Genomic DNA, 23,926 nt, shown 5'->3' on the forward strand with positions numbered 1-23,926 from the left:
CATGTCCATTATATCGACAGCTCCGCCTCTACCTGATCCCCCCTTAAAACGTCCGTCACATGCGGCAGCAGAATGAAGTTTTTCTCTAGTCCACCCATCTGCAACATATTAACCCGGACTAGACCCAGATTCATCAATCCTTCATGAATTCGATGTTGGCTCCGAAGCGTACGGGACCAGATATCGAGCAGATACTTCGATCTCAACGCGTGTTGGGTAGTGGGCGATTGAACAAGAAGCAGGGTGACAAAATTCGAAACCGCAGCGAAGCAAATTCGGGTCCCTGCCAGGTTACGTTAGTTAGCTTTCTCACCCTCGTTCAGGTAACTTTGAAAGATGTTGGAGTGAGGGTAAGAGGAGAAACGTTATTACAAGGATGCCAAAACGATCCGAAATCCCGAGGAAGCAAAGTCCCAACAAAATTGACGATAATGGCAGCGCACTTTTCCGCGGCATTCACCGTGGCCTCGGCAGCCTCCCCAAGCTCTAAGAAATTTGAGGCCGGGAGCTGGTCGAATCCATGCCCGTCGAAAGTCAGGTTTTCCAGAAACCATGGGGAGCGTATCGGTGGAGGATCCTGGGGAGGATCCTGGCGAGGATCTTGCGCGGGATCTTGGTCTTCCGAGATTGGCGGCGGCTGGGGTGAGCTGGCAAGAGAACGCAGGATGGCGCGGTACAGGAACATCTCAAGGACCAAGTACGAAAAGTGAAGACCTGCGGTGCCTTCTACTCGACCGTAGTTCGTGTGGGCGTTGGTGTCCAGCCTGGAGTTGTCCAGCCTGGAGTTGAGGTGTAGACTGTCCGGGAGCGAGGAGTACCAGTTCTGCAGTTGGGTGCGGATGGGCCGTGCTGCGTCGATGGAGGCACGGAAATCACCGGAGAGTCTTTGACAAGCCTTGAGGGTGCTATCGACTGAAGATCAGAATTGGGTGCGAGAAGCAGGAGGGTAGACAGGGGATCAAGGAAGCCTAACTAGAACGTCCGATGCATCTTCTCCACCACGCGGGCTAATTTCGTCGCATGAATAAAGATCGGTTCGCAGTGGTAGTCCCTGAGTGTATTAAAATATCCCGCTGGATTTCCATCCACCACAAAGTCATTACCGTCAAGCTCGAACACGTCAAAGTCCTCGTGGTGAATAAATGGAGGTCGACCCATCAGCAGGCTTCGCCATTTATCCTCCAGATACACAGCCCACCATAATCTCCTGCGAAGCCTTTTCTCCCACGCAGGAATGCCCCATGGACGCGGCTCGAGATGTAGACCTAGGGGAGGCCGCCTGCGCGACGATGGAGCCCAGGAATGACCAAATGAACGGACTATCAGAGACAGAACGTTGGCTCCCGCTCGGCATTTGTTGGAGATAGAGTAACGAGGCCTGCAGAACGGATAATTTGGGGGTGTGTATTTCTTCGGCGATAAGTTCGTAGACCATGCGCCACAAACGCGCACAAAGATGCTCCTCATATGCTGCAAAAACGCATAAATTGGGGTCGTGAACGGCGAAAGGAAATGCCGATGCGTAAATGGCCGCGAGTAAGTGGACTGCAATATGGCTTAAACAAGAATCCGATCCCGACGACGATATCCCAAGTTGGGATCGGGAGATTACCGGCATGGTTGGGAAGACAAATGTGAGGAATCTAGACATGTTCAACTCAGTTAAAATAGTCGTCCCATTCATAGGGAGAAGGTCATTTGGCATAACTCACAAGGAAACTAATCGCCTCCCATGTTCAGGCGCTACCATTGCATCCAATTCGTTCCTTGCCATGTCAGGTCCTCCGGGTCTGAACCGAGTAGCTTCTTTTGCGGATGCCAGAATATCATCTTCCATCACCAAGAAATGAACAGGTACCAGGCCTTCAACCGGCACTCCGCCCACATGCCGGACGTGAGTTCGATGTAGACTTCGCATGCCATACTCATCATATCGGCAATGCCTGAGCAGCCATGGGTCTGACTCGGAGGACATACCAAACAGCTGAGCGGTTGACCCATCTATCTGATCCAGTGACCGGATACGTTGAACAGTCGGTACTCCATTGTTATTGCCAACAAACCGAAGTTGCTGCGACAACCCCAGGTGGGATTGTAATCCTAAGGGAGGCATACTGACATCCACGTCTGACCTCTGATATTCTGCACTGCCAGCATGAGGCCCCGGTTGATCATTCTCGAACTCCGTTCTCCATCTATCAGGCACTGAATGAGAGCGATCAGCTGCTTGATTAGGTGGCGCAGAGTGTGAATGGCCACTATTGTTGGGAGCTTGATCCCGCATTGGAACCTCCTCCATTCTGCAGCTGTCGGGAGTTCGACGAGCTTGGTACCGTGTGCCAGGACGCCGGTGTCGAGCAGTCGCATGCAGTTCAAACGTGCACGGGTTTCCGGCCCGGTAGCAAGTCTTGCAAGGCCCGCTCTCTGGAAGGATGCACGCCGTCTTCCTGGTACGACACCGATCGCACGGCCGTTTTATTTTCGATCGATATGGACGCCCCGCTGGAGTGAGCGCATCCATCGGGTTATCATGAACAAGAAGATCGATTTAGTTGCCTCTGTATATCGGACACGTATACAGTATTAAGGCGCGATTCATTTTCTGGGGTCCAAGGCGTTGTGTAACAAGAATTGGAACTTCTTGTTGAAGCAAACTGGACAACTGCGGAGACATGGTGATTTTCCCACTATTCTAATTCAGGACTAGCGTGTCAAGCGCCCCGTCCATACAGTGGCACCGCAAAAAGTGAACACCGCCTACGTACCGGATTTCCTATGCCACGTCTTGGCTTTCCCCTTCCAGGTTGGTGCTCAGCCCCTCGCCGCTTTTGCTCCCTGAGTAGAACTGAGCACGCCTCTGAGCGCTCTGATCCGATCAGTGAGCATTATGTAAGCTCAGTGAGCAGCGCTGATCTGGTCAGTGAGCATGATGTAAGCTCACTGATCTGCTCACTGATCAAGTCTGACCCTCTCACCGAGCGCTCTGATTTGCTCACTGAGCATAGCCTGAGTAAGGCACTCCAATAAAACGCAACATGCTAGCCCCATCCAAAGGAACCCTTGTACCTAGATTGCCCCCACGCGAAAAACCATGGGCATCAATAAACTGGCGTTTCATTTACTGGTATCCATTGCGCCTCGATGGAGCTTAGTCGTTAATTACCCAATCAGTCAATCAATAAATCTGTATGCTCCTGGGAATCTTTGCCTACTGGTTACACGGTCTCCTGGATAGGCATGGAGGAAGTGCTAATCTTTGAGCAATTACGTGAATCCACCGCCATCTACCTTTGGCCGAGAACCCCCTCCCCCCCGAAGAGATCGCTCCTGGGAACCCACTGGATAATCGATTACCCTACTCCAGCCGACGAACGCACTGGGTAGTCCTGGGAGCACATCAAGCTCCATACCATTTTGTCACGCCTATAAGCTGTCTTCACAAATTCCCTCAGAATCATTAATCATTTAGATTCCCAGGAACTCAAAGCGTAGCTAGTACTCCTGATGACGTGCCAGAGGTAGGAGGCGTTAAACCTACTGAGAGTAACCCCTATCCCGTTGACATGAAATGCCCAGTGTGATGAAACGCCCACCAGGTACCTGCACATTCCGTTACAGATCCCAGGAAGTCAAGGTTATTCAAATTGCTCAGAGTGTCCTGGGAGCGTGAATTCCCTCATTGCCATGGTTATCAGTAAGCTAAATTCTAGGACGAGGGGATTTATTCAAGATATAAAATATTCTGCCTTGTGATATTCAGGTCCATTTTCATCATCCTCTTCAAAATTGATTCAATCAACAGGCATCCTTCATCTACTTTCATCTCTGCATTACTTGGTATTGACAACGCTAAACGACTAGTAGATCTGCGAAACTCAAGAACTCGCTGTTATGGCTGATCGCGAGCCATCAGGTTCATTAAACCTTGAATCAGTTATCTGCTATAATGAACTTAACGATCCTGGTATATCGGATAAACGAAGTCCGAATGGAGAAAACATTCGGATGAGTTCCTCTGAATTCCGGGGAGAGTAAATGCGGAGAATCTCCAAATTATACCGAAGGACCTGATACTCACGGAATCTACTCCTGTTTCAACATCTTCGAATTACCCGAGTTGCCAGCACTTCGCCTGTACCAGCTTTGTTCAAGACCCAGCAACGGCCTGCCTTCAGCCGGAAAGGGGAGAAATCGAGATAAATAGCATTGAACCAAGTACGTCAACTCTGCTGACTGGTGTGTTTCAATAGTAATCAAACTAAAGTAGCAGATTTTACAGGATCAAAGAAAGGTCATCAATCTTGTGGTGATGATTCAAATTTTACGGAATATCTACCCCTGTCTTACGAAAGGTTCCAGCGTCTCGAATGATTGCACCAAGAGCAATACTTCAATAGAATGGTTAGAGGTTTTACCACTTGGGAAGCTTTCGAGAACTCATGTCCGCGTATTGACTGGATGGTTTTGAAGCATTATGAGATCAATAATCGCCTAACTCTCGCTGAGCGGAAGGCGGCGTGTTCCCTCCAGGAACACACCAAACAAAAGTGGAGTTTATCAAAGATAACCATTTCCGAGCCAGATTCGGGACACGAATCTCGAAACATGAGCGAACAAATTCGCTGGTACGATGACAATCTTCGATGGAATTCTGTGAATTCGCATTTCGAATTCGAGGATCCTCAAAGCTCTCAACCGACTCATCAGCCTTTCGACGATTTTCGAAGGTCGATTCGTCTGCGCGGCTTGTACAATCACATATCTTGTTCTCTCCTCTTGTACTGCCTCAATATTCTTGCTGGAGAGATTAAGGATCTTGGGAGTGGTCATTACAAAAATTCTTTTGGGATCTAACTTTTCATCACCTAGACGGTGCTAGTATCCTGCGGCTATGGGACAGCAAAGGAGGAGCCAGGGCACTGTTCTCCGGTTTAAAACAGGCTGAGGCAGATGCCCTGGAATTTATCAACTTTGTGACCCGTTTCAAATTTCATCATAGCTACGATGGAGTGATATCTGGCACGGTGGCTTAAATGCCTTTGTTATGTTTCTCATTTCACCACACATACTGTACAGTAATAAAGACGAAGAGTTGAAATGATAAGCTGAAGTAACTTGCTAGGTTTGAGGCCGAGGTCTAGCAAGGTAGTACAGTATAGCCATTGCGTGAGTCTTCCCACGTTCGCCTGTTACCAGTATGCTCAAGCACTTTACTGTACAGTTTTGAACAGCTTACACCCTTAATGACATATGGCCAATTTCTTGAGCCACCGGAAAGGCTGTACTTCATGTTTTGGACTGGAATAATGCCAAAGATTATCCCTGAGAATCAAATTACCCACCCTTCATCTTGATTTTCATATGGTGTAAATCTATGACAACTATAACGTGAAGATCAGGAAATAACCAGTACTAACAAATAAGTGCAGATTTGACCCCCTCGTTACTGTATTCAATATTTTGTTTTTGCAGACGAATTAGAGCTTCTCACTGTTACACTCAAGCATAAAGATGTCAAATCCACATAGTAGTATTCAACGAAGGTATCAAGACTAGAGAGGGAAGAGAAAGAAGAAGACATCTATCTATCATGTAGGCTCCTTTTTAAACCCCCTCCAGCAATCGTGATAACTTCCGTCTTGGAGAATTCCATGGCAATCTCCTCTATCCCAATCGTCACCTTCGTCACACTCACCTCCCAGGAGCCAAAGGTCAAGCCCAAAGAATGGGAGCAAAATGAAAAACATATTTTTGAACAGGCTTCAACTAAAATAGATAACCACGTTCTTCATCTTTTGCTACAATCGTGGATATCTATAAAACCTCCAACCCCTAGAATTTTCCTCTACGCTATAGTCATCTAGTCACTCAATAATCGAGCAAGCCGTAGCTTTTGAAGTTCTCTGGAGTTTTATTCCTCGTTGACAAAGTTCACTCTTTGAACAATTTTCTTTATACTGAACTATATCCTCTTGCATTCGATTCTCTCAAGCCCTACTAGCTGTAGCGACCATGAGAAACACACCTGGCAGTGCAGATATAGACCGAGAATTCGACCGCCTGAAAAGAATCAGGGAAATATCTCTCAATAGAGATCTGGTTGTGTTTGTCGAAAAGTCATATTCGTCACTTCGGTCGCAAAAAGCCTCCAATCGACGAGATTATTTCAAGAGATCTCTCCTTCATTACGCTGCCATGGGGGACTGCACCAACCTCTTTTATTATCTCCTACAAAGTGCGCCAGACATTGAATCTCGTGATATGTACGGGCGAACACCCCTCTCATATGCTGCTGAATACGGTTCATTGGACGTTGTGAAGATTCTGCTGGAACGAGGAGCAAATGTCAATGCAATGGATTATGAGGGCAGCACACCATTGACATGGCTGATACATGCCGGCAACCCTAAAAGCAATACCTTTGCGGCTACGGAAGCTTACCTTAAAAAGAGTGGGGCCAAAGAAGATACGATGAAGGGAATGAAACGGGCATGGGTTTGGGTTTTGACTTATTCTCGCTTGCTCCGACACGTTCGTCCGCGTATCTAAGTCTCTAGATGGCATGGAGCAAGCTGACATTGTATTTTACTAATACTTACGTCAAGTTAGTTATATTTGAGGCATACACACGAATTCAAAATTGGCTTCCATGTTTTCAACAGAGAAACTATCTCAAACCCTAACGCCAAGGCCATGATGAAGGCTTCAAACACATCCGTAATCAAGTTGCTCGTCTCATGGTGCATGATATTGCCAGTCATAAATTTAAAGGCCGGTAGAGCCGACTTCAACGCAAATATTCACGGAAAATCGAGCCCAAACGGTTCTTAATGACAGGATCAGCAGTAACAGCGTGGGGTCGTTTCAGAGTACGTGGGGGTATTTAAAGACCGTATCAGATTTATGTTTAGTAAAAAAATGAAATCCTAGCTGGTGGAAATATCTTGGCAGGGTCGTCTTCATTTTAGGTAACTAAAGCCTCGGGAGATAATGGTGGCTCATTTGAGAACGGAAGAATTCGAAAATAGTTACGGTACGGTGGACACTATTACGGTACAGCCTTCCATGTCGGAGTCATACATCCTCATAGATGCGTATACAAAATGTCAAGTGAGAACTAGAACTGGTTATCGATATGTGTTTTGCAATTTACCGCATTCATAGTACTAGATGTGTCGAGGAGTTACACGGTTCGCGTATGGTAACGTATGTAAGACAATTAAGCTTTACCGCACAGCCACAGCGCCTCACGGCAAAGCCACAGATTCGGGGTATTTTACATAATGACGGTTAGTTAGAAACAAGTATATTTCAGTCATGAACCATTGGTACTGTAAGTATCCGCCAGCTCAAAGTTACTGCTGGGGTAGAGGCACAGTGTAGCGACCGAAAGGGACGAAAGCCTTTTTATTTGTGAAGATAAATTTGTATTCGTTTAAACCCAGAGGGAGGCCGAGCCAGTGAAAATACTCCAAGGAGCAAATAACTATAACGATTTCGTATGTCCACTACTTTGATGAGTTAGAAGAACCCAATCCGACAGATACCCGAAAACGTGTTATTGCAGTTCATCGAAGAGTATTGAATTGAAACTGGTGAATTGAGAGAAGGTGATCAACTGGCAGAAAATGTGAAATGCTGGTCAACTGCAATAGCTGGCGTGCTAACTAGATCAGTCCGGGCATATAGACAAAAATAATTCCAAAGCCGGACTCAGCTCAATCTTTCATGCGTCAAATGGTGTCCGAGTCCGAAAATTTCACCAAAACCTGGTGACCGTTCCACGCCCCTGACTGTTCCTGCGGAAGATGCGAAAATAGAGCAGCGAGACCAATGACTGCTCAATCCCTCAAGAATAACCCTCTCAAATTCTGGATCATGTATTAGGTGAAAAATCATGTTCAATGCACAGGTCGCGTTGAGTTCCACACTCGGACTGCTGTCTTGTGCAAATCCTAGTTCAAACACCAGGTCAGGCTTGTGATGACAGGTTCCACACCCGCCCTCCAGCTATTGACAGACGCCTCTTCGTGGTGCTGGAGACTATTACTCAGTTCAGGCTGAGGAAGCCAAGATCCGTCCAAGTTTTACACGACATTTTGCCCCTCCCTTGTGGAATCTGGCAACAACTGTTAATAATCCAAAATCATCAACAATGTTCGAAATGTACCTGTGTAATTCATCATTGCGTTTAATTCACACGCTATCTCGTCAATAACATAAAACATGTGCAAGAAGCTAGTAGTGGTCGTGGAATAACTGGATAGTCAGTTTAAAAACTGATGGGCCAAATAAAACACCGCGTTTCATGTAGTCGAGATATTCAATAGGTAGCTTCAGATTCAACTTGCTCAACCCTGTTCAAGACCGTCCATTCCATTTTACATAATTCAAATCTGTGTCTTCTGTTTACAGTAACCTTGTCATTTGCACTCACAACCCATTGACCAAATTAAACTGGTTCGTTAGCAGGTATAACCCTTCTTCTTAGACAGAGCAAATGAACTCTTGACAGTATACCCTATTCCTCCACTGCGGAATCCTTTTGACTGATTAAACAGTCCACTAACTTGTAATGGCAAATTCTGCTAGTTATATTACTATTAAAGTAGTCACTATACTTTCATAATGATTTGTATGGGGTAATATTTCCTTAGATATTCCTTGTTCAAGACAACTTTCTTGCAATGGTGACGACGATGACGATGATGATGATGAATTCATTTGCACGATGTAGCTCACTTGCACCTGTAATATTGTCAAACAACCACTCAGGAATCTCGCCTAGTTAGCCCTATGAAACAGTTGTTCAGTAGGCTGGTAACGGCCTTGAAGCTGTCGGCAGGGCAGGCCCGACAGCACACCCGCTTAGCAGCATATATTGGAGCAAGACAGACCCGGCCACGCAAGCATAATAAACAAAGGAAACGCAAAACGAGCGTCGCCTACGCCCCACCTACCAATAACCCAGGCAAACTTCACTATACGCGCTGTTCAATATTCGAAGTTGTGGCATGATGCTACTAAATAGAACAGTATACCTGTTACTGCGAAGAAATATTCTTTGTCTATCATCCAGTCACTCTTCTGGTCATTCTGCCATTTTTAATATGCTTTCCTCCATTGACACGGTTCAAATGTTTTGCCGGAAGGATTTAATTGTTAAATAAGGTAATCACTAACCAGCACAGCAAAATGTTTCCGCTAGTATCTTGCACGCAGATTATAAATACACACATCTGGTGGTCATCCAAGGCCGCCAATCATATGACTCTAACTGCTCATATTAGCAACTGTTTTTCAGCGACGCAAGCACCGAAGCATTCTGTCAGTAACGAGACCCAATCAAGCTCCTAGGAAAAAATTTATCTGTTGAAGTATGCCTAACAGCTTTCAAAAATATGTGGCGTGTTTCAACTTACGTTTAACTCAGCAGAATTCGATGATTGCTGAACAGACTTGGTCGTTTTTAGTGGGATGAGCCCGATATTAGGAACTAGAAAATATTTAAACTCTTCATATTCGTCTTTTCGTGCATGGTATGCGATTATAGCGATGAAAATTGTCCGTGTGATATCCCTGTAGAGAGATTAATCCCGAAATGAGCGGCGCTTATCATGTGCACACAAATTGAACAACAGCGATCCCATAAATCACGGAAACGGTGATGAGTATAAGTGCATCATTGTATGACCCTTTGCTGGAGAATTCTGGGACAAGCCCGTTACAATATTGACCTTGGTGGTTCGCTTGACAACCCGCCGGACATGTTTCCTCCACCGCAGCTTGTGGTCGAAAAGTAATGCATAATTGCAAGGGCTCTAGAATGGGAAACCATGATTGAGTATACGGTACTTGGTTTCTTCCGCAACACATGATGCGTAGATTTCGAGTTTACCTTTCCGTCCTGGCCCAGAGAAACCCATTATATTAATTCTGATCCAATTCTTCGGGTATACGTATTGCGAACATACATTTTCTAATAGATGTAATGACCAATCTTTACTGTCATTGGCAAAGACGGTGAGCGTGGTTTGCGCTTTACCGAAACGAAAGTGATAATAGGAAGTGCCAGACACGGACCGATTGCGACTAGTTGGAGATATCGTTTGGACTTGATTCAATAGTAGCAAAAAGACCTACTATGGATTATGAGGAGATCTCAAAGACATATATCTTTTCACTTCCTATCGAATTGTTGTACGATATCCTGGACTATCTTCCTGTGGAAGACGTGGGCTCCTTCGTATTTTGTCGATGGGAGTTTTTCCTGTCTTCTTTGGAGTTTCTCAAACGTACAGTCGGACCAACACTCAGAAACCTTGATGGTCTCATAACACTATTCGCGCGGCATTCTTGGCCCAAGAGCTGGTTGCAATGCATCGTACAGCATGCAATCCGTTCTGAGCCGTCGATACTTCGAGATATCGACTCGCTTATAGCAGTCAATTCAAGGACAAAGCTGTCGGATGATGTCTTTCGAGAGATTGTTCGCGGATGTGCAGAGTACAACTGGCCAATATTTCATAGTTTGCTTAATTGCCGCAGTTACGAAGCAGCAAATCAATACCTCAGACACAGTCCATGTGCAATCTTTGACACAAACAACATGGCAATGACTACGCTACACGTAGCTGTACTGAGGCAGGATATGGAAATTGTCGAAACAATCGATATTGTCCTTCAGGACAAGGAAAAGTCGCAGAAAATGATCTACATAGATCAGCTTGATGAGCTTGGTAATACAGCACTGTCATATGCAATATCAACAGCTTCCACGTCCATTGTCCATACGCTCGTCCGTGCTAGAGCCGAAGTCAACCGGAGGGACCGCCTTGGGTTTACGCCTCTCATGGATGCATGCTATCGAGGAGATGAAAGAGTTATTTCCTGCTTGATTGACTACGGCGCTGATGTTGCGATGCGTAATAACTGCGACGTCTCTGCACTAGAGTGCATCATGATGGGAGAGAGTGAAAGAAAAGTTGAAATATTAAGGCGTCTGGCCAGTTTTGCAAACAGACCACAGCTTAACAAATCACTTTCCTATGCTTTCAATAGCTCAAAGGAGTTCTGCCTCATCCTTGTGCAGTGTGGTGCGGATCCCGAACACGTTGGTCTGTTGAATAAGGAATCAAAGAAACCCACGGATGTGATTGAAAGGCGAGTGAGATCACAGGACGAAAAAGAGCCTGTTGGTGTTCCAGTTGCATGGTACAACAGCAACCCAATGAAGAATCACCAGCGAAGGATCTACCAAATTGGCCAATCGGGTCATTACGAGATTGGCAAGGCAAAAGAATGGGGTCTTTCCGAGCTTGAGAATCTTCCTGAAGTCTCGGGCAGCAAGGAAACAATACTAGACATACCATTGAAGAGCAGCGTGGCTCAATACCAATACAACTTCAATAACATCGAGAAAGTCGTTGCTGTGGTCGCACCATATTCTAAATCGTCGAGTCACGGATCTCAATGTAGGGGGCCTCTTACGCGGCCGACCTATGTTCTGGTTAAGTGGAAAGATATCCTTCCCGAGCATCTGCAGCATTGTTCTATAATGGCAGACTGCGAAAGCTTCATCCTGAAAAGTAAGTTTTTGTGTGCCGTTCCAAAAAGGAACCGGGCTGCTTGGAGAGACTGGATTGAAGACTTCTGTTGCCAAAACGAAAATGGGTAATCTGAAGCGTTGATGACGAGGATGAGGTCGGCGAAATTCGATAATATCAACTGGCCTCGGAAATTTGGGAATGACTATATAGCAACATAAAACAGATAATACTTTTGTCAAGAATGTGGACTCTCTTTTATTACAGTGACTCGGGATTGGTCGAATCCCTACCGCCTTTTTGTATGTACTTTGCTAGTATTTGCGGGTATTTCGCAGACACTGGTCAAGTCACCAGAGTACTCGGCTACACCGCCTGGGGATAGCTCAACCTGCCCCTATTTTTCCTCTTTTGCTTGTTTTCCTTTTGGTCTAATCAATCGATCTAATTCATCTGATTCCGTTGGCTGTTTTCCTCCCCACTAGGCGTACAATCTCATACTAGATTTCTCCGCTTTGACAACTTTTGTCCCCTGTCTCGAGTTAGTCGTTTTGAACGATTCTGGTAAGTCTTAGCCATCGGGTTTTGGATACGGTAACTCCCAGGATAATTTGAATCAATCCGTACTGCCGTATTCGATATCAGATTCCCCTTCGTCCACTCAGAAAATAATTCTCCAACCCTATCCAAAGACGCGGTAGTGAATATTCAGGTTAGCTGCAGATCGTGGCTTGAAAACAGTACAGTCATCTGTATACATATCAACTATGGCTTCGCCGTATCATCTAAGCTCGGACTGATGGAGGCTCCGTTAAGCTCTGTGCCCAAAAGAAAACACCCTGGCAATGCCCGCTTTGCCTTTATATTGACTCATATTAAGGCATGTTGAAGATTCGCTAAATTGTTACCGGGTACAGTAAGAACATTCAATGGTGGGAGACTTTTTATCAGGAACGCCCTGTATAGAAATACAATGGATTTACTAGGCCATTGGGGCAACGGAATCAATAAAGGGAAATACCAAATGATGAGATGAAAAGAGGGTTGATTCTGTTCTCTAGAACTGCTGGGGGTCGAAGGGGTTAAGACTTAAACGGTACATCATGAGGTTTCCGAAGATATGGTATTCGGTATTGGGATTACGCGTACTTTTGGCCACCTTTCGCAAACTCGGATATGTATTCTCCAAGTCACAGGTATTCTCGAGGGTATTTTAACCCCCTCGACCCCCAGCAGTTCTAGAGAACAAGAATAAACACTCTTTTCACCTCGTCATTTAGTATTTCCCCTTTTTGATTCCGTTGCGTTAATCGCCTAGTGTCGGGACATATCCTCCCGTCAGAAGCAAAGACAACATGTCTGTGCTTGGTGTACGTAACCTTGCGCTAAGCTGCGAATCCCGCCGTATGGGATTCAGGGGTATCTTCCAACCTGACTTGGAAGACACATCTATCTACATCAATCAATTTACTTTCTGCTTTTGGAGCATACATGCTGTCCACTTAACTGTGTATCCGTGCCTTTCTGCCCACCCAAACCGCTACCCGCTTTGGGTGCGCCACCCATTCTTCGTAGTCACTGGTTCTTCGTAGATTTCTAAATCTCCTCTACAATCGGCTATCTCAACCACCCAACATGCCTAAATCTTCTGATTTTGACGAATCTCGCATGGCCGAAGCCTTCGCAGCCGCCATGGCTAAAAAGAAGACGAATATCGCGAAGATTGCGCGTGAATTCAACGTGTCATACACTACACTCTTTAGTCGCGTCAAAAAGGCTAAGTTGCCAATTACTTCTACCAAATCGCAGAAGCATGCTCTACAGCCATACCAGGAGAAGGCCTTGACTAATTGGATAGTCCAAATGTATGCGTAGAATCTACCACCTACTGCAGGGCTTATACAAGCGTGGGCGAATCGTGCACTAGAGCGGGCGGGCCAGGATAGACAGGTTAGCAAGATGTGGGCGTATCGCTTTGAAGCACGTCTACCTAAGCACCTAAATCTAGCCCCAGTGAAGTAAAAGACCAAGGAACTGAAGCGAATCCAAGCCGAGGATTCAGGCCTTCTTCAGCACTGGTACGACCTACTTGAAAGGCTCCTCCATAACGTCCCCGCCCGGCTAGTATACAACTTCGATGAATGTGGCTTTCAACCTGGTCAAGGGCGCGCCCGAAACGTTATTGGGGCTAAATCATCTTGCCCTGACCTAGCTGAAGCAGAGAGGGGTGAAACTATCACCGCGGTTGAGTGTATTGCTGCGGATGGGTGGCTTATGGATCCGCTCTTTATATTCAAAAGCTCTGGTCAAAATTTCATGGAGGCCTGGTTCTACGGTAGCGAAAACCTACCGATAGATACGATTACTGCAATGTCTCCGAACGGCTGGATTCCTGATGAATTAGCTCTAGCCTGGCTAAGCTATTTTATTAAATCTACAGCTACTCCCGACCGTCTAAAGCGTGGCGAAAAGCGCTATCTTATATTCGATGGTCATGGTGCGCACCTTACCCTCGAATTTCTTAGTAAATGCGAGGAGAATCATATTATCCCATTCGCATTTCTACCGCATTCAACGCATCTTTGCCAGCCACTTGACGGAAAGCCCTTTCTGAATTATAAACAGCAATTTCGGTTAATGAATAACGATCTATCGTTCTGGGGCGGCCAACCGTATGGGAAATCGGATTTCCTCGCGATTATCGGGCCAACTCGCAAGAAAGCCTTAACCCAGCGAATTATTCCTTCAAAGATCGTGGTATTTGGCCGGTTGATGGTAGTAAGATTGTTGAAAATCTTGCTAATCAGCTAGTAATTCCTGATCTCTACGCCCCGGAGCTTCGCTCATGGGGATCGCATACACCATCACTATCACCACCACCAAATCTCGCATCTTCTAGTATTGAAAATAGCCCTCCAAAATCTATTGAAGCACTAGAAAAGAACCATGCGAAGATTACCAAATATCTTGATGATCTCTCGGAGAAGATGCAGCGAAATCTCACGAAGATAATGGCGCACCAGCGGGAGATAACCGAGGAGCTTGAGATGACGCGCGATACAATTCGGCGAATTAGAGCCGCACAAACGCCAGTACGTCGCACATACACTAAGCGGCAGGTTAAACCGCTTAGCCAGACTGGTAGATTGCGCACACGCGATGCGAATCGGTCAATTGTAACCAGGAAGGAAGAAGAAAAAGCGAAGGAGGAGCGGAAGCTAGCTAAGCAGTTCAAGAAGCTTTATGGCTACGCGCCCACACAGAGATCGGAGGAGAGTATTCAACGGGCAATTCAGGCCGAGAGGGAGGGTAGAGAGGCAGGAGAGCTATTTTTTATTGATAATTAGCTAGTTTGTTGATGAAATCTACGATTTGGCATCAAAATATACGAAGAACCAGTGACTACGAAGAATGGGTGGCGCACCCAAAGCGGGGAGCGGTTTGGGTGGGCAGAAAGGCACGGACGGATACACAGTACCTAGCTGGTGATACCAACACCTAGTAAATCCACTGTATTTCCATAGCTATACGGGGCATCCCTGATGTCAGAACAAATGGTCCACTAGTATCGTCCAGCTAGCTGCTAGCCACATTTAGTTAGATCATGTGCCCCCCTTTTCGGATGTTGGACAACCACCGAGAATACACATCTCTTTGCTCCCATTCGCTCTGCCGCATACTGCTTTGACTTGCTCCGACACCTGATAATACATATCCGAGTTTGCGAAAGGTGGCCAAAAGTACGCTAATCCCAATACCGAATACCATATCTTCGGAAACCTCAAGATGTACCGTTTAAGCCAATCCGATGCCGATCACCATTTTCCTGACATAGACCAATCGGACTTGGTCTAGCTGAGAGCTAAATTTAACACATTCAGCAGCTTTGTCCATTTGCGAGGTGGTTGGTGATTTGCTCAATATCATATGTCGAGGAATGTGGAGTATTAAAATACACACAAAATAGTTTAGTTTCATTTGCGTCGTGATTTCTATGTTTGTACTAGGGGATCCTCGACACTCCGAGAATCGGGACTTTCACCCCCCTTTACCCTACTCATGTAAGCAAGGACACCCTAACATGTCCTCGCAGCATCCGCTCTTTTCTTCTTTTCTTCAACTTAATTCAACTCATCTTTTTGGATTGGTTCCCCTTGGTAGATTAGCCCCATCCTTGCATACAATGCCATATCGTATCAGCTTGCTGTCATATCATATCATGTCTTCAATCATTTCAAGCTTTGCGTGAGGGAGCCTTGTACCGTGCTGGCTACGCGAAGAACCCGCCGTCTAGACGGATGATTTCCATTTATATTTCGTTTTCTGGCATTCCCGTCCGCTTTTTGCATTCACATTTTGCCTGATACAAGTAAAAAAATTCCAAGTATGAATCTGTTGAAGATTCCCCCTACGGCAAAAAGCCTTCATGCAGGTGCCGTGGATCGTCTCAGGCTTATCCTCAACAGAATCCGCGTTTGTCCAGCATTTATAGGCTTAAGCGCAATAAGGGTTAGAACCGCCCTGGCAGCTGGTACTCACCGCACAAGTAACACGCGGGGTCCAGGTACTGCCGATGCACTGCTCAAGCACATTACCACCGCATTTCCATTCGTTTTCCACACAGGTTATGCATGGGCCAGGAGTATAGCTAGCGGATGAGCCTGCCGCCATCCATGTCGGAGTCCCGGACGAAGGCGAAAGCTGAGCGGTGGCAATCTCAACATTGTTTGACGTACCAGCATCAAACTCATAGACTTGCTCATCAAAAACCTCCCAGGAAATCTCTACGTGGCCAGCGTGACAGGCGTCTCCAGACAGCGCTTGAAGCACTTCGTGACTGAGGTCAATACCAGGGGCGGCTGTTGGATTCCATATTCTGCTAACTGCAAGCTAGGCGTGCTAAGGCAAGTTTCAAGCTTAGACGGCATAATACTCAGGCAGGATGGCATTCAGACAAGGCCTGTGTGCGCCAATCGATTCTGCGACTAATGTAGCGTGCAGGGTACCACCGCACGAATGACTCGCCAGCTCCTCCAACTGATCCAAAAGCCACATTGAACAGCGTTGTTGGTATCTTTGGGGAACCGCATATCTGCGTATCGCCTAATCGCCTACGTCCGGCTGTCATCATCTGGTCCATTGAGCTTTGTGAGCCAGCAACTCCGTTGCACGGGCCCGAAGACAAACCACGCAAGACCCGACGACATGGAGACAATGTAGCCAATCTGAAGGTCGGGTAATCATGACCCATAATCATATATGAAGTGTGGTGAGATATGAAGTGATGCGAGCTGCATAAGCTAGTCTAGCACAAACCTCACCGAAGTACCGGAAAAATACAATGTACGTACAAATCTATATGACAATCAGATTGGCAAAGGAGGCCCAGGTTGTTCTGCATAACATTCCAATCAGGCGAGGACCTTGCATGTTACAGGGTTAATAGATCAACAAAGGATATCTCCTAGGAGCTTGTTCTCCGTAGACTGCCAGAACAAATTTGAGTATCTGTAGTACTGTAGAGAATCAGGAATAATGATTTCCAGAACTGGCGTCAGGGATGAATTTCCACTGACAATTGCGGGAGGAATAATCCAATTTTCAGCTGCAGCTAAGACGTTCTCAAGAATCGAAAGGCTCAGGCGTCTTTAGGGAGGGGTCAGTGTAAATGGAACCATCCCATCCATCCATCCATCCATACTGCACAAGAGAAACCATATATAAAATATGACACTATCTCCTGCTCCCAGGATGATCATAGCTATGGCGTGGACTTTCGCTGTTCCGTCAGTCGGGGCTTAATGGCCTGCATGACCACTTTCTTGGGTGGATGACGGTTTTTGTCCACCCTACTAAACGGTCGACGTCAAGCCAGCATTTCCCCTGGAAAAGATCTACTTGATATTACAATACAAATCGCGAAAACTATCTCGGCACAGGCAGAGCCTTTCGATTGTGATGAAATAGCCATTGAGTAATTCTTGGGCCTAAATGAGGAAGAGTCCACCAATTTTGTCAAAAATTTGGGCTACCACAATCCAAAAAGGTGTTCGGGCAGGTCAATGTGATCCGAGTATGGAAAAGAACACTTGGGCTAGCCACTCAAGCCAAAATAATGGACTCTCTACTGAGAAAATTACGGGATCTTTGGGGAAGTTGAAATGCCCATTAGAAACGGTCGCTGGCATAGATCAGCCAAACATGAAAGACTGGAAATATCTATTTAACCCTCGAGTTGGCCCCTTGAGTTGACCTAAATTGGCTCTCCGAATTCATCAAAATTGCCGATTTGGATATATCAAACTAAAATCACCACAATTGGGACCAAAATTGATACACTAGGTACAGATCGTGTTCTAGAGACAGACTATCGAAATAAGACCAAAGACCAGACAGCCCCTGCACATATCAACACAGTTAAGGATAATGAAAAAGTATATCTTTGTAACGTATTATATTCCCGCCGTAAGATTGCAGCCTGCGTTTTGATTCCTAGGGTTTAAACATTGATGGCTACTGTACCATACAAGTCGCAATTCATGGCGGCCCTCAGTTCTTAGTGTGGCCTGCTCAGTGGATCATCTACGCTAAGATATTTGTGGTGGGACCAAAAAAGAGAGTCCAAGAGTGTTCTGGTCAACGCGATTTCGAGAAACTCTATACGTAATCCACAAACTCCCGTTCTTACAGTGCTTTACACAAGGTTGACAGCCTGCATCCGAAGTAGCAGTGATGGCCATGGATGATCACGGGTGCATCGGCGAGCCTCCAAGCTATGAAAAGTATGGTACGTCAATTAGTAAACCCATGATTTTATATACGGAGCTAATGATTGAAAGATTGGATAGTGGCTGAAAGCTTCTGGGAGACGAGAGAGACTTGGTCATTTTTCCGGAAACTCCGAGAAGCATTTCGTAGGGATAAAGCCTTCATGAAGTCACGTCACTGGCTCACATCACCCCAAGATCTGCAATACCGCAAGTACATCTTCTGTGAGGCGGTAATTGCAGTTAAGGCCTTCCGTCGACAAGTGAAAAGGGGCGAATTAACGCCCGACGTGATCAATCAAAGAAAGGCGACTGTTTATGGGTCTTATGCTCAAGCCATGAATGAAGTCGAAATATGGACGGGTCAGTCACGTAAAGTTTGTGTTCGACAGTGTTTTCTAACCTTGGAACAGACTATCGCTTCGCTCGTACTCTCCGTTTGCCAAAAATCCGACATTTGGACGTGTGACGGGGAGGATCTGTCACTAGGGTTTAAACATGCTGCCTTACTTTTGAGGGAGACTATAACAGAAGTGGGGAGGAGTCGTGGCTGATTTGCTAAAGTAAGAATATATGGTCGTTAATTCTTACGCAGTTACCGAGAACACAAGGTTTAAACATCTGTATTCCTGTCTCCCAAAACTCTCCTTCCATGTTTCAATGACTAAGCGAGTCCTCGAGAATTTTCACAACTTCGACTTTGTCGAGATTCCGGGCACAATCCAGCGCAGTGAGGCCATTCGCGTCTTTTATGCTTAGACCTATTCCTTCACTAACCAAAAAGCTGACAACTTGAACGTTTCCAAGCTCCGCCGCCTTGTGTAAGACAATACCAAGTCCCATGAAGAAGTAAAGCGCCCAAGAGGGATAATGATTCTGATACATTGTAGCATTGAGCGAAGCACCTTCTTTGAGAAGGAGCTGCAAAACTTCAATGATTTCCGATTTTCGTTCGAGCGCGTGGAATAGAAGCTGGCCTTGTTGTGTGTCGCTTCCACTGCCCAGTAAGAGCTTAATATTTGAGATAGGGGCATCCTTGACAGCGTACGAAATTAGAGTCAAATCGATCCCACATCTCTGATTCGGATCGGCCCCCCGATTCAGTAGCTAGATCATCATGTCCTGATCTTGGGTAACGAAACTAGGAAAGGTTTAGCAATTATGGATCATACCTTATAGGAGACGAGATGTTGGACTCACCTGAGTAAGGGGGGTTGAGCTTCACTTATTGCTTTGTTGATATCCCAGCCTTTCTCGAAAAACAATTCAAGAACATTCTTCGCCTTCCACTTCGTTGCTTCCAAGGCGTAATCTGGGAGCAGGGATAGTCCCTGAGAAAGAAGCTCCAGGGTGAATTGCGTATCATTGTTCCTGATCGCATCCATCATGATTGTATCCAAGTCATGTATTTCAAATTTGTCGTTTGAGGCAAGCGAGTCTAGCATGTCTCGGAACATTTCAACCTGTTTCTGAGCGTACTATAATATAGAAGGAACTTCACTACCTCCGGTATACGGCTTAGATCCTCTATAACGGAACTTCCTACGCACTAGTCTATATACTTCCTCTTTATATACTATATTAATACACAGAGTAGATTATTTTTGTCTATCCTGCCCTTCGTACGAAGACTACTCAGGGCTAGATGTCAGCCTATAAGGTTGTGGGTCACATGACCCTAGTTGGTAGCCTGAGCCGTCAGGCCACCAACTCTCTTCTGCAGAAGAAATGCGGCTCGTATAGCCCGTATCTCAGCATATCTTCAACAGATCCAGCTAGGCCTCTCTAGGCCTAGATAGCATCGGATACAACATCCGTCCTTCCTTTCTCTTTGCTTATTCCGGACCCTTCTGGTCCGAATCATGCCACTCATTTATGCCTAAGGGCTGCCTAACCAGCCCTTCCATCCTGACTATTTATTACCCTTCATGTTCTATGTAACACGTGTAGGCAGTTGAATCAATCTCTTTGAATCTCACCTCATTTGAGACGACCCCTCATCTTAGACCTTTCTCGTAGCCACTAGCTATCCTAGTGCTACACCCCTCTCTGTGACTCTGTCTGCGGTGGAATCTTCATCCCTTCTAGATCTATCTTATGCTGACTGCCTACACGTGTCTCTCTCTCTATCACGTGGTCCTAGCTACTCAGCGGACTCCCCTCGCTATCCTCTCCATCTTAGGATACACCGGAGTCTGACACTAGATCTATAGTAGCAAGTATACTCACTATATTATAACAGAACTTCCCTACTACTATTATACGGCTTAGATCCTCTATATAGGAACTTTATATCTACTAGTTTGCTGACTTATTTTGATATTAAAGGCACTTCAGTAGAGATTATATCCTTTTCTCTACTTTATTATACGAGCAAAAGTATCTGGAGTCCCCGGTTCGCTATAAAAGAAGTAGCCGACACTATAGAGTTAGCTTAAAGGAAGACTCTCACGGACTACTACACAGTGATTTTTTTTTTACGATCTATAGCTTATCGTACGACGAGCCTGTATAGGAGGTTTTTAACTAAAATGATTCTTTTAAATATAGAATTCGTGGTTAGGATAGTAGATAGTTAGCGTCCCCGGCTCCCTATAAAGTATTCTACACTACGGATACTTTGATAATAAGGATTGGAGAGGTGGTGATGTTGATATTATGAAGCAGTATCAAGACGGATTTCGAAATAAGTTTATATCTTATCAGCACTAAGCTCAGAGGGAAGCTCACCAACCAGATACCTCAGAGAAAATTGATGATATAGAGGATGAAAGACTTGCAATGCTTTGTGACTAGCAATAAACCACACTCCCTACTATTGAATTTGATAGCCAGCAAGATGAAGGTACGTGATATCTATCAAAAGGTGAGTCTCTTATTCAATTCATCTATCTACTGTATCTAATAAAAAGAGTAGGGCTCAGTAAAGGAAATCCACGTGTTTACTAGAAAGAACATGAGCAGGAATTCCCAGTGCTTGCTAGAATAGCACGGGATATTCTCTCGATTCCGGCCAGTGGAGCAGGGGTAGAGCGTTTGTTCAATTGTGCTCGCGATATCTGTCGTTATCGCTGTGGGTAGCTGAAGCCAGACACAATCAAGGGTCTGATGCTCTATCAGATCCTCTATCACTTTTCATCTACATTTGAGCTGAAACAAGCGGAGATCGAGATGATCAAGGAGTATCTCTCATCTGGCGAAGCTGCTATGCTTGATCAGAGCCGTCTATCTCCACCATCACTTGAGTTCATGGAGCCGATTAGTGACAATGAAGAGGAAGGATGCCAAGAGCAGTTACAAGGGGAGGATTCCGATAATGATGTAGATGAACTGGCGATCTCTCGCTCCTTGAAGCGGCCTGTGGATAGTTTAGATCTCGGTAATAGTGCACCGCTAGAGGAAAGATCATTCGATGGTACACAGACCCGGACAGGAAGGATTCGGAAGCCACGGCTACCAGATGGATTCGAGATTGGCAGGCTATAGTATAACTATATAATGCGCTGAATGAAGCAGTTGAACAGTGAACTGGTTCGATATGTTATTAGAAATAGTTTCTATACGAACATGTAATTAATTAGACAATAGTAAACACTGGTAGTACCGAATATTACCTTCAAATCCGCATAAGATGTGCATGCCAAATCAGGTCACGAGACTTGGCATGTTTGTACCGTTTTTGAATCCGCTGGATATCCGCGGATAACCAACTTTTTGAAGTTTAAATCCGCATCCAATCCGCGCGGATAGTTGGATATCACAATCGTATCCATATCCGCAATCTGCGGAGCGGATGCGGAGCGGTTTGGATTTTCGCGGATGGTGCCACAGCCTATTCCTGCTCCTTGTTGCTTCCTCTGCATAGTGGCGCTAGATGCGCCATCAATACTCCTATATGTTAGAGAAGCACATTTTCCACTAAATATATGAGCCATAACTAAGCGCTTGTAAAGATCTACTTTGCAGGGTAGAAGGCCGGTTGATTAGGTAATGTCAAGGAAAACGGAGTGGTTACTTACCACTAAGAATCCTTCCGATCCACCTACTTCACCTTTCGTACGCATTCTGTATGTGTTCCTACAAATCCGCAGGACTCGGCAATTCTTAACCCGAAGTCCCGATTCCACTAGTAAGGCCACCTTAAAGAGGTAGTTACTTCTTTTCTTCAATCAATCATACATTCATTTTCCACTATTGATTCCATTACTCCTATTCGCTAAGATGCATACTAGTCATCATGAAATTCTAGCTCTTCACAGGTAAGGAGGAAAAGCACCAAGTCAAATTCGCAACAAGACTGTCTCTTGAGGAGTTCGGAACTCACTCCTAGGTCATAGCACCAATTTATATACAGTCTCTTCACACAAGACAGGAATATAATAGAGATTAACAAGAGGATAGGGCGCCTAAGCTGAAAGGTTGTGTAAGCAGTTAGCATAGCCTGTATGCGGGCAGCGGGTTTCTCGCTTAGCTGCGCCGCCAAAGGGGTACCGACTCACCGCCGAACGCCCTCCGCCTCGGCGGGTCCTAGGACCCCTAGCCTGAGGCACCAATTTGTGAATAGCCTCATAACGAAGTATCACAGTAGCGCTACCAACATAAAATTAAATTGGGCATGTGCCTAAATTGATTGCCCTACAGGAAATAATATGAAAATCACTTTTTACTCATATCTGCCTCCCAAACTGCACAGCTGATACAGCAGAGGCAGGAGCTCAAGACTCAATGCAGGATGTTCCGGTTCGTATCTTGTCCCTGCGGAGCGGGAGCCTCCTTGAAAAGTGCTGCTGCAGCGGTTGGATCAGAACAGGTATTGGCTTGAACGCAAACACCTCGGCAGCAGTCGTTGATATCACACACATAACCTGGCTGGCAGTCGGAGGATTTGGAGCACGGAGAGTTGCAGGATATATCCGCTTCTGCGCATACATTTGTTCCTTCCGGTGTGGTGACGCAGTAGCAGCTGCCTGGATTGACGTCGGGACATAAATTAAAATTACCCACGCTACATGTAGAGGGTGTGTTACATTGACACACGCCAGCCTTGCAAGCCGTATCTGGTGGGCACTTAGAACAGCATTAGCTCGATTATAGTAAAAGTCACGGAATGAAATAGATATCTTGACACATACGATATTGCCACAGGCCCCACAATTTTTGGAGTCATTTGATGTGTCAGTGCACGCTCCGCTGCATAGCTCCTCACTCGCAGTAGTCTTCAGGGGTCCGCACTGATAGCAAGGTCCTCGCTGTTTTGTAGCTAGTGAGGTGCATTGACTACCAGGGCTACCTGGGAAGTTTGCTGCACACCACTGTGCACAAACACTGTTACCCCCAGCGCCGCCAGTCTGGGGTGACGCAAAGACAGCTATAGAGGACAGAGATGTTAGAAGTCCTATATATAATAAATTCACTTGAGACAACTGACCTAGCGGAAGGAAGATAAGAACCAGAAGCCTGAACATTGCGTTTGAGAAAGCTGGTAAGAATGGAGAGCACAATAGAGTTATCGTGGTCAATAAAGATAGTGTAAACGCTTATAGAAGTGATCTGAAATCTGTGAATCGATGGCTATGATGAATAAGATAGTGAGATTATGAATGAGGAATCAAG

At 45.7% G+C, this 23,926-nt stretch overlaps 5 protein-coding genes across 5 annotated transcripts; 3 read left to right on the plus strand and 2 right to left on the minus strand.

Moving 5' to 3' along the window:
* Positions 1-319: 319 nt before the first annotated feature.
* On the minus strand, positions 320-2,521 carry N7458_004851 (Zn(II)2Cys6 transcription factor; the record flags this gene model as incomplete). Its single annotated transcript, XM_056908233.1, has 4 exons — positions 320-905; positions 974-1,545; positions 1,613-1,643; positions 1,713-2,521. The coding sequence occupies 4 exons, from the start codon at positions 2,519-2,521 to the stop codon at positions 320-322; spliced, it is 1,998 nt and encodes a 665-aa protein (XP_056766851.1).
* Positions 2,522-6,195: 3,674 nt separating this feature from the next.
* On the plus strand, positions 6,196-6,549 carry N7458_004852 (ankyrin repeat domain-containing protein; the record flags this gene model as incomplete). The annotated part of the gene is made up of 1 exon (XM_056908234.1): positions 6,196-6,549. The coding sequence occupies one exon, from the start codon at positions 6,196-6,198 to the stop codon at positions 6,547-6,549; it is 354 nt and encodes a 117-aa protein (XP_056766852.1).
* Positions 6,550-10,615: 4,066 nt separating this feature from the next.
* Positions 10,616-11,677, plus strand: N7458_004853 (ankyrin repeat domain-containing protein; the record flags this gene model as incomplete). Its single annotated transcript, XM_056908235.1, has 1 exon — positions 10,616-11,677. One exon carries the CDS (start codon positions 10,616-10,618, stop codon positions 11,675-11,677), a length of 1,062 nt encoding a protein of 353 aa, XP_056766853.1.
* A 7,293-nt stretch (positions 11,678-18,970) lies between these two features.
* Positions 18,971-19,770, minus strand: N7458_004854 (uncharacterized protein; the record flags this gene model as incomplete). Its single annotated transcript, XM_056908236.1, has 2 exons — positions 18,971-19,310; positions 19,514-19,770. 2 exons carry the CDS (start codon positions 19,768-19,770, stop codon positions 18,971-18,973), a joined length of 597 nt encoding a protein of 198 aa, XP_056766854.1.
* A 1,382-nt stretch (positions 19,771-21,152) lies between these two features.
* On the plus strand, positions 21,153-21,799 carry N7458_004855 (uncharacterized protein; the record flags this gene model as incomplete). The annotated part of the gene is made up of 2 exons (XM_056908237.1): positions 21,153-21,179; positions 21,395-21,799. 2 exons carry the CDS (start codon positions 21,153-21,155, stop codon positions 21,797-21,799), a joined length of 432 nt encoding a protein of 143 aa, XP_056766855.1.
* Between the last annotated feature and the right edge of the window lie 2,127 nt (positions 21,800-23,926).

The sequence above is a fragment of the Penicillium daleae genome (genome assembly GCF_028827525.1).
Source record: "Penicillium daleae strain IBT 16125 chromosome Unknown utg000005l_segment0_segment0, whole genome shotgun sequence".
Lineage (NCBI taxonomy): Eukaryota > Fungi > Ascomycota > Eurotiomycetes > Eurotiales > Aspergillaceae > Penicillium > Penicillium daleae.